At 37.5% G+C, this 10889-nt stretch overlaps 2 protein-coding genes across 2 annotated transcripts; one reads left to right on the forward strand and one right to left on the reverse strand.

The window, feature by feature from the left end:
• The first annotated feature begins 1571 nt into the window (after positions 1–1571).
• LOC110778776 (YTH domain-containing protein ECT3) lies at positions 1572–7178 on the forward strand. The gene is made up of 9 exons (XM_021983334.2): positions 1572–1985; positions 3153–3257; positions 3367–3550; positions 3732–3805; positions 3897–4140; positions 4234–4418; positions 4828–5376; positions 6019–6231; positions 6380–7178. The coding sequence occupies exons 2-9, from the start codon at positions 3246–3248 to the stop codon at positions 6668–6670; spliced, it is 1752 nt and encodes a 583-aa protein (XP_021839026.2). The 5' UTR covers positions 1572–1985; positions 3153–3245; the 3' UTR covers positions 6671–7178.
• A 569-nt stretch (positions 7179–7747) lies between these two features.
• Positions 7748–10833, reverse strand: LOC110778778 (pentatricopeptide repeat-containing protein At4g39952, mitochondrial). Its single transcript, XM_021983336.2, has 2 exons — positions 8179–10833; positions 7748–8086 (listed from the first exon to the last, which is right to left on the reverse strand). Exon 1 carries the CDS (start codon positions 10686–10688, stop codon positions 8349–8351), a length of 2340 nt encoding a protein of 779 aa, XP_021839028.2. The 5' UTR covers positions 10689–10833; the 3' UTR covers positions 7748–8086; positions 8179–8348.
• Positions 10834–10889: the final 56 nt, after the last annotated feature.

Below are 10889 nucleotides of genomic sequence, written 5' to 3' on the forward strand. Positions count from 1 at the left end.
TTAAATGCAAGGTTTCTCACGGTAGAGTCACCAAGGAAAGTGTCTCTCCGAGCAGTGGTTTGAGACTTTTAGGTGGTCGTTTGGTTGTTCGACCTCTGGGAGTGGTGCATGTTCTGTGTCTGTGTGTTTTGTTGTTGTTCAACAGGTTGCATTCACCGTCAGGGGTTTTCTTCTCTTTTCATCATCTTCCATCACCAAAGAGTTTCTTCGTAACTGCAATAGTAAGGCCTCATTGCCGGTGTCATTATCTCACCATCGCCATCTCCACACTTCCCTTGGATTGTATGTGGTGAGGGTTAACGTTTTAGTTATGGCTGGTTTCAGTTTCAAGTGGTTTTCCAGGCTCCGAGCTACTGGGCTAGTTCATGGCATTTCATCGAGCAAGTTCATTGACCATGTCTGTAATGTTTGTATGCTAGTGTTTCTCCCTCTTATAATGTTTTGTTCCTGTTTTAGTTGTGTTTGTGATGTAATAGTTTAATTTAGTTTGTAGTAGGTTGTAATCGCTTTTTTGTTAATTGAATCCTTTTTCAAAAAAAAAAAAGTATGGAAGCACCTCATAACTTCTAAACTAGACTAGACCCGATCAAGATGAGCCTAACCCGCCGGCCCGAAATGTTGTGGGCTTGGGAAAAAATTTCCAGCCCGATTTTCTGGCCCGGCTTGACCAGAAATTTTAAATTTTTGGGAAACATTAAATTACACCTTTTAGTTATAAATTTGGCCCGACCCGAAAAGCCCGGTATTTTAGGCCTGAAATAGCGGGTTTGGCACAAATTTTTGGCCTGAATCTTGGCCCGGCCCGACACAACAGGATATTTTTATGCCTCAGCCCGTCCCGAACCCGGCCCGCCCCGCCATTTGATCAGATCTAAACTAGACCTATGAAATTTAACCCGAATTGAATCCCAAGTGCCCCATATAGCTTCAAAATCCGACTTATATCCCCTATAACGTACTCAAATAGTATCCTTACTAGATTTTAACATGTGCCATGCACGAATTCTATTAAATTTTTAAGTTAAAATAAAACTGCTACCACAACTGCTATATTTTATATTTCGTATTAGATTATTGTTTGATTTTGAATTGAATTGAATTTTAGATTTATTTTTTAATTATTAATTAATTAGAGTGTTTGATTTTGGATGGAGTTGTATATATTAGTATCTTGTTAATCAAAATATCTCCGTGTCACTTAATTATTTATTTACGTGGCACTCGACTTTTTTAATTCAAAAATAAATTAGAAATCTTCTTTTTCATTGGCCGAAATCAATAAATCGACTACATAACGCTCTAATAATTCAGCCATGCTACTTTATTTATATTTTATATATACGGAGTATTAGATTAGATTAGATTAGATTAGATTAAACAATTTAGAATTGACTTGAATCTACACAACCAAACCCTAACATGTATCGTCCGATCTAAAATTTAATTCCGAATCGAACAACCTATTACCACATCCGTATAGAGAACAAAAGAAGTGGGATTGACGTGTAGGAGTGTGGGCCGAGACAAGAAGAGGCCCTAAACAATGTGTATAAAAAACCATAAAAATACAATCTTTCTCTCTCCTCTCTTTCTCTCTCCTCTACTTCTTACCATTACTTCGTAACAAAGGAGTAGACTCCAAGAAACAACCAAAGCTCTTCCCCAATTTTTTCGCCGATGATCGTCAACGTCGGAGACTTCCCGTCAAAACTCTATTTCCGATTTGGTTAGATTGTTTCTCTCTTCCCGATTCGTTTCTCCTACCTTGTTCCAGATATTTGGGATTCAGTTTTTTGTTTGGTGGAAAAACGACGAGCCTTTTTTCCTGATCCAAAATATTAGGGGTTTGATTGTCTACGAATTCATCCGTTTCTGCCATTTTTTCTGTTTTTTGGAGCTTTTCGACGGTTTCCCTGGTTATTTGGCGCTTTATCGTACGGCTTTGTTTGTAACGACTTGATGGCGGATGGAAATCTCAGCACAAGGTAATGTTAATTAAAACCCTAATTTTTGTTTTATTTGGTTTTGTTTTGTATTTGTGAGAGGTTGCGGATTGGTGTAATTTGATAGAGGTGTGTTTATAGAGGTCTAGAGGTTCAATTGTTGAGATGTGGAATTGATTTGATCCGGAATCTGTGAGCGTGTTTTGAGCTTTATATTGCATTTTGGTTGTGATTACGGTTTGAAGGAAGAGTTTAATGGAAAATTTTGGGGTTACTGTTGCATTAATTTGGAAAATGTGGTAACTGGGTTTGAATTTATGAGATTTGTGAATGTATGATGAAATAAAGAGGATCTTGGGGATTTCAATATATTGCGAGGGAATATCAGAGGCGTATCCAGAATTCCAGACAGGGGCAACTGGTAGCATTGGCTGCCACAATTTAAAAATTCAGGATACGCCTCTGCGTGGTAATTTGGTATCATTGATGTGTTATCTACTACAATATGTTCTGCGTATGCAGGTTTTGTTGTTTTTTTCTGCTTGATATGTTGTATTTGTGAATTTGATCAAAGTCTTTTATTCAATATCATATATTTTTATTCCTTGTGCAAAATGTAAAGGGTAACTAGAATAGGATTAGTTGGGATGCTTTATGGTTGTTCCATTAAGAGTCAACCGCGGACGATGTAAGGGAGTCGTGTGTATACAGGAAACTTAGCTTGACTCGAGTCTGTTTGAGGGTTCTGTTGTTGTTTCACGTTAAATGAAATGAGGATTCATATAGTTTATTCCATAAATTTGAAGAGCATCAATTATTTTTGATGCTTACAGTTCTGTTTATATGATTTAGTTAAATTTTCGCTGTAAAAGATTTACACAGGACATGCTTTGTGGGCTCCATTATTGTAATTATTCATTGTGATTGCCATTCCTTCTCTCCCCATTCAATGTTTCATTCCTCGTGTAGTTATGATATCCTCCTAATAAGAAGATCAAAGGGGGGGGGAAACAATTGGTTTATTACTACTTTGATGTGCTCTGATGTCTACTTTGATGTGCTCTGATGTTCCAAACGCATTAAAAGATAGTGTACTTTAGCATTTGTCCCCTTACGTCATGAATATATGCTGTAATCTGTTGGGGATTATCTGTGTTGTGTTCCTTATTTCCTTGATGGTATTCTAAGTTTGTCCTTGTTTTACTGCAGGAAATAAATTGTGTTGTGTTCATTTCTTTTTGATGATACTTTAAAGTATTTCACCATTACACCGCAGGAGATAAGTTTGTTGAGGAAGATAACATGATGAATCAGGTAGCTATTTCTATAAATCACTCTCTTTAGCTTTCTGTTTTTTTTTCGAGTTTTTTATTAGTTAGGTCACTGCATCCCAGTAGCAATTCATTTTGTAATCTATTATCAGCCACTTTCGCCCAAAGATGAAAGGATTGTTTCTACCAATCCATCTCCGGATGCAGCCATCACAGGTCCTTCAAGAAATGCCATTGATCCTCCAAGGGCTTCAGATGCAGCTGTAGATAATAATAATAATACAGTCTACCCACTCAACAACTATGGAACGCTTGAACAAACTTACTACTATGGAGGTAAGTTTCTCATTTCAATTCCCCGTGTTAGTTTTTTGTTATAGTGGCCTATTAGCCTGGTAACATATAGCATAGTGATTTTGTCTTGTTTTAACTATGAAGAGTTTGTGAAGGTTCACTTGTATGCAGAGGCCTTCTTTTTTTAAAAGGCACGCACGCTTATTTTTTTTCTTGCATTCAGGATATGATAGTGGTCCGAGCAGTTGGAGTGGGTATCCGCAGTACGCTGGGGAGGGCTTGCATGTCGTACCTCCGGTAAGCCAAGATTATTGATCTGTTTCTTTCTTCTTGTGCTTACTTTAAGATTTGACTCATTGACTGTATTCCCTGCCATTTCTTTGCCCAGGTCATTTATGGTGATAATTCATCACTTGGTTTGCATTCTCCTTATGGCTTCAACTCCCAGATGGCATATGGACAGTACTCACCTGCCAGTACGCCTGTGCCTCAGATAATGGTTGATAACCAGCTTTATTCGCCACAACAAATTCCTGTTTCCCCACAGTACTATCCCCAGTCAGTTGGCAGCTCGATGCCACATATGTCAGCTGCGATTCCAGTTTCCCATGCCGAGATGGTGAATCATAAAGGTGCTGTGATGAAGATCTTATTGCTCTACGTGCTGTACCACAGAAAAAGTAATATGTTTTTTGTTGACAATTGTTCTTGTTTTCTTTTCACAGGACACATGTCCATGAATGCGCTTCATAACCATGGTTATTACAACATGCATGGGATGTATGGATCTGGTGAACCTTTGTCAAGTCCATCAAACTCTGTGGATGGTGGGTGGAGAACTTTGAATTCAAGTGCTGCATACACCCAGCCAGTTGGTACTCTTGGCTCGTTTGACCCCACAGTTGGACAGGTTGGAGGCGTGTCTTTTAGTATTTTGTTGTCACTACAAAGATACATGTTAGTTTATTACAATGTCACATAGAAAAATCCTAGGTCAAGGGCTCAGCAATTCGGTCAGTAACAACAAGTCAACAACAGATGGGTCTTGGGGGCTTCTTCTGTTAGAACTTGAATTACTATATTATGTTGTGTCGTGCTATGTCAATAGTTCCTTATTAACTCAAGGATTGTCATGTTTTTTTATGGTAATAAAAGTTACAAAATGTGTGATTAGTACAAGACTTTTGAGTTTTCATTTTATATTGATACTTGTATATGATGTGATTTTCCTTTCATCTAAAAAACACTTGGCTTGCTTTCTTATTGATGTTAGTCTGTCATAGTATTTTTTTCCCTCATTGCTTACTTATTGAATGCAGATTGCTCAACAGAGACCATATCATGGATATGGATTGGTGTCAGATTATGGTGGTGGGACATATCACTATGATGGCACGTTTCAGAATTCACATTACAGTGCCATACCTAGCTCTCATTCAGGAGGTAATTATCGGAATCGTTTTAGCGTGGAGAAGGCACGAAATCAAAGGGAGCAGGATGCCATGTTTGCCATCTCAGGTGATCGCAATAGAGGACCGAGGGCTTCTAAGGGAAAAGGAAAAGGGACCACTGGAAATGGTTCATTTTCTGGTGCTGAAAGTGCTCCAGAAAATAACGCATTGGCAAGCAGTGCTAAAACTGGTGCTTCTGCCTCTGGAGTGGATCTCGCTTCTTACAATGGTGCGGATTTTCCAACTGAGTATGAGAATGCGAAGTTCTTTATCATTAAGTCTTTTAGTGAAGACAATATCCATAGAAGCATTAAATATGGTGTTTGGGCGAGTACGCCTCATGGAAATAGAAAGTTGGACGCTGCTTATCTGGAAGCAAAGGAGAAAAGCAACTGTCCTGTTTTCCTCTTGTTTTCGGTAGGTTTCATGACACGAAGCTTGTAAATGCATTTTGTGCTGTTTCTTACTTTTTAAAATTGCTGCTGTTTGACTAGGATTGAAGAAGTTTAACTTTGACATGCTTCCCACTTGTAGAACTTGATGCTTGCATGTTCCACTAGTTAAAACCTTATGTTGCATGGGGATCTGTCAAAGTGATGTATGTAATGCTCATGCTGGTTCAGATACAATCATACAATTATAGTTGGTAGTTTGAGGTGTTATTTGTTTGTTTACATATTTAGGTATTGCTTTGAAGTGCTATATTTGCTGCAACAGCAACAATTCCATTGGAGACTTGCTTGTGAATTTTTTTATTAATTGCTTTTTGACATCTGCTGCCATGTTGAGTTGGATACACACTACCTCAAGGTTGTTGGGATTGAATTCGTTAGAATATATATTGGTTGCTTCATTATCTCTGCTTGATATTTTGATGCTGTTTTCTGTGATTACACAATGGCACCAGTCTATAGTCTTTATCATTCTGTGTTTTAGCTATTATATACGGAGTATTTATATGTCATGTGATTTACTGGTTTTTAATCACTTTTTCTTTTCATATATGTTGTTTGGTTATGGTGCTGGATCTGAAGATTCTTCTATGATATATTTGTATAGGTTAATGCCAGTGGCCAATTTTGTGGAGTAGCAGAAATGGCTGGACAAGTTGATTTTGAGAAGAATGCAGATTACTGGCAGCAAGATAGATGGACAGGACAATTCGCAGTTCGTTGGCATATAATCAAGGACATACCTAATAATAAATTTCGGCACATTTTGCTAGAAAATAATGATAACAAGCCTGTTACTCATAGCCGAGACTCTCAGGAGGTATTAATTTCTTTTACCAGGACTCGTATAGAGTATAATGTTTCGCTCCCGTTTTTTTTTCTTGTGAGATATTTTTTTGTGACCTTGGCATACTTGTTCCATCACCCATGATAGTTGACTTTTCCTATATTATTATGGTTTTTGATAGGTGAAACTCGAACAGGGCATTGAGATGCTGAAAATATTCAAAGAATACGAAGCACAGACATCCATTGTGGATGACTTTGAATTTTATGATGACAGAGAGAAGGTTTTGCAGGAAAGGAAGAATCGACAACAAGTAAAATCAAAGCCGAGTGTTTCAGAATCTCTTACTGATGAGATTTTGAATAACATATCTGACAGATTAGATCAAACTCTCCATTTAGACGAGAGTTGTAAAGATGATGTTGTGACAACTGAGAAGAGCAGCAGTGCACAGCAAAACAGTAAGGTGTAGTTAGATGCTCACATCAGCACATTTCATGGTTATATCTTATGGTAGGTCCTTCCTTCTTTCATGGTTATATCTTTCAAAGTCTCAGAAAGTTAAAAGATCCTTTCTTCATTACTGCTGGATTCCTTCCTTTTCTCGCCTTTTTTCTTCCAAATCTTTTTGACTTCTTGATCGTTTATATTGAGTGTACATGAGCCAAGGATGTCAATGTCTCTGCTGTGTTGGTGGCAGGAGTGTTGTACGATGTGCCTGGTTCTTTTTCTAAAGTGTAATTTTAGCCCCAATATACCCTCACAAAAAAGGGGGAAAAAAGAGTTTTATCTTTTTCATATTTTTCCCTATGTTATTTATTTATAGTTTGATTTTCAATTTGTTATCTCTATGCTAAGTGGATTCTACAGCTTAGGTCACCATTTCCCTTGGGTGGTGAGTTACTTCAAGGATTTATGTAATTGCCCAGTTTTTTTTGGGAAGCAAATTAATAAAACAATTCTGCAACAGCATTGAATGATTTAATAGTACTTTACCTTTGTATTAGTAAAATAGTAACAACTATGTTAGGTTCTTATATACTGTCATTTCAGTGCATTTGAGAAATTAAAGCTAAATTCCCGTGTCAACGTTCTTGATGATGATTATCTTTTGATCACTTTCGTGCTGCAGAGAATTATTACAAGGTTTCTTATTTCTTTGCCCTTTTACTATCTTTCCATCATCAATTTCGAGTCGCAGATAAATATTACAGAAATTCTGCATCTTAGTTCTTTTTGCCATTCTTGCTAAGCAGCCAAAAGTGACTTATATTAAGACGTTTCCTAAAATTTCTAGCTAATGGTATTAAATCAAAACCGGGGGTTGAAACTCAAAATCAAAACTGCTTCAGACACTTCTATTCAAATCACAGATCTTAGATCGAAGTCAGATTCAATGACTTTCATCATGTACATTCTATCTGGCGAAATTGTGCATTTAATTGTATGTTTTGCAAAAAGTTTAAAACAAAACAAAAGGCAACAAAAATATTACAAATATTATCTGGTTAACGGAAATATTCAATCAAGACTCAACAAGATTTGCAAGAATCACAATAGCGTAGTACAATTTATTGAAAGTTAATACGTCGTAAGTTGATGTACTATAGATTAGTATGGCTAAAAAAATGTCATATTTGGTCTAACGTACAACACGTTCATCAGAATGTTAAGTCACTCTTTAGTCTTTAGCCATTCTTTATCGTACAATGGAGTGCATACTTCAAACAATTATTTGAGTTACTGGTACATGCTTTGTGAAATTTGTTTTTGATTGGTTAAGCACTGACATTCACAATGATTAATACGAAGTATTACTCAGCAAATCACCTTTTGGAACTTGAAGTGTACTCCTTCTGTCCTCAGCTGTGTTTGCATGGCCATCAATCTACCCAAAAAAAAGAGAAAACAAAATATATATTTCAGTGACTGAAACGGAAAGGAGAACAGTACAGAAAAGAGAAAGTGATAACATATTACCACAAGGCACAAGCTAGCAAACATGGTCTAGCTTGGATGTGTCTCTACTAAGACAGGAGGTCTGACAGTTCGAGACAGGCAAAGCACATCATTCATACATCCTGTACACGATTCCTTGGTTTCCTAGCAGATAATGCATACCCACATAATGCACTAATTTTTCCGGTGATCTACGATGAGCTCCAACCAAACCTTTTGCTAACTCCTTTTTTCTTCATTAGTTGCCTAAACTTCTCTGCTTCCTCCCATTTTCCATTGGAATCCAATATATTCGATATGGTTATATAGTACCCATCATTTTCAGGATCTGCCTTGATAGCATGCTTAAAAATCCTTAATCCAATCTCTACTTCATTGTGAATTTTACAAGCACTTAACAAGGTCCCCCAAAGACCGCCATCCGGTGTAATTGGCATTGACATAACTATATTTTCAGCTTCCTGCAAATTCCCTGATTTCCCAAGAAGATCAACTATGCAAGAATAGTGCTTTAAAGTTGGTGTCACAGAGTACTCATGCATGTTATGAAAGAAATATCTTCCCTCTTCAGCAAGCCCCGCATGACTACATCCTAACAAAACAGCAAGAAAGGTTAGTTCATTTGGCCTAACACTAGAATTTTCCATCTGTTGAAAAACCTCAATTGCAGATCTCGCTTCTCCATGAATGCCATAACAAGAGATCATCACATTCCAAGCAATTACATCCTTTTCATTCATGGAATCAAAGATATCCCTTGCCTTTCCAAGTTGCCCACATTTTCCATACATGTCAACTAATGCTGTTCCAAGTGAGATATTTAACTCCATCCCCACTTCTCTGATGTAGTCGTGAATCTTCTTTCCCTTCTCTAAGGACGCTAAACGTGAGCAGGCCGACAACACAGTGACCAATGTGGCTGTGCTTGGACTTGATCCTTCAAACATCATTTGGTCAAATAGTGCTAATGCCTTACCCAACTCTCCCTGGTAAGCATAGGCACAAATCAATGTATTCCATGTTACAGTATCTTTTTGTATCCTTTCGAAGATGATCTTTGCAACAGTTAGATTTCCACACTTTCCATACATATCTATAAGCGAATTGGAAACTGAAACATTATCATCAAGTAGAGTTTTAATGACATAGCAATGTAAAGATTTTCCAAGATGAATTGCTCCCAACTGTAAACATGAAGAAATAACAGAGATTATGCTATTGGAATCACATTCAACCTTTCGGTGTACCATTTCTCGGAAAAGACTTACACACTTTATCCAAAGTCCTCCTTTCCCATATTCAAACACCATTAAGTTCCATGTCTCTGGATTCCTCTCATGTAGTGTATCAAAAATCTGTTCTGCTTTAGGTAACATTACAAACCTACAATACATTGACATCAAGGCCCGATTGACAACTTGACCGAACGCATAATTTCTCCTCATTATCAATCCATGAAATGCCTTCCCTTCAAGGACCCAAATTGAATCATCTAAGGATGAAAGCGCACAGCTAATCACGATTTCATCAGTATATATTCCAGTGCCAAGCATTTGCCTAAAGAAGCATAGGCATTCAATTACACACCCTAGTCGTGCATAAGCGGCAATAATCGATGTCCAGCAGATAAGATCCTTATTTCCAACTTCATAAAACAAATGGCAAGACTCTTCAAGGGTTCCCCATTTCGAATACAAGGACAAAAGTGATGATTGAACATCATGGCACAGTCCATAACCACTCTTTATAGCTAAACTATGTAAGCATTTCCCTTCTGTTAAAGCCCCTACATTACCACAGGCTTGAAATCCACCTTCAAGGGTTCGATAATTCGGCCTTACACCATCCTCACCAATATTATGCATCACACAAAGACACTCCAAACCCTTATAACTCTCACCATTCTGCAAATAACCAATTATAAGCGCGGTCCAAGAAACCACGTCTCTCACAGGCATTTCATCAAACACACTATATGCATCCTTCATACAACCACATTTCGAATAAAAATACACAAAAGAAGACCCAGCAGCAGAATTCCCCCCAAAAACACCAAATTTGACAGCCAACCCATGAATCATAACTCCATAATCTAACGCTAATAGCTCAGCACAAACACTAACAATCATTGGAAACGTAAAATTATTAGGTGGGGTGTTCGAAAATCGCATACCCAGAAAAAATCCAAGCGCTTTTTGATAATCCCCATTTGAAAAATGGGATTTGATGATTGAATTCCAGAGAAAAGGGTCTTTGAAATGAACTGAATCAAAGACGTTGGTGGATAAATCGGGTCTTGAATGAGAAGCATAGAGAGAGATGAGCTTTGATGCAATGAACACATTGTTGTAATTCCCAGAAACAATGATAATTGCGTGAGATGGGAGGAGAGATTGCAAGGGCAAGAAGTGATGAGAGAGAAAGGAGTTCAGGCGATGGTTTATGTAGTTGGTTGATTGGGAAGTTATTGAAGGTTGAAGATATGAGTTGAAGAATCGCCTAAATAGGGAATTGGGGTTTAACTTGAGCATGGAAGTTTAGCTGCTACCGACTATTTGAGAGTGAATCACTGACTTTGTTCACGTCTTATTGTACCTGATGACTGTGTTAATTTGGGCAAATTAGATCATGGACTCATGATCATGATTCATGATGAGTGACGAAATGACCTAGTTCGGACCAATGATGTAATTTTAAAAATGAGTTACTTTATTTGAATATGGTGGATGAAC

The sequence above is a fragment of the Spinacia oleracea genome, chromosome 1 (genome assembly GCF_020520425.1).
Source record: "Spinacia oleracea cultivar Varoflay chromosome 1, BTI_SOV_V1, whole genome shotgun sequence".
NCBI classification, from domain to species: Eukaryota; Viridiplantae; Streptophyta; class Magnoliopsida; order Caryophyllales; family Amaranthaceae; genus Spinacia; species Spinacia oleracea.

What these genes read in the sequence shown, in the direction of transcription:
- LOC110778776 (XM_021983334.2), top strand. An exon ending in ACAAACTTACTACTATGGAG is followed by an intron (nt 3,551 to 3,731) that starts GTAAGTTTCTCA and finishes TCTTGCATTCAG; the next exon opens with GATATGATAGTGGTCCGAGC. An exon ending in TTGACCCCACAGTTGGACAG is followed by an intron (nt 4,419 to 4,827) that starts GTTGGAGGCGTG and finishes TATTGAATGCAG; the next exon opens with ATTGCTCAACAGAGACCATA.
- LOC110778778 (XM_021983336.2), bottom strand. Translation starts at nt 10,688, where the DNA reads ATGCTCAAGTTAAACCCCAATTCCCTATTTAGGCGATTCTTCAACTCA.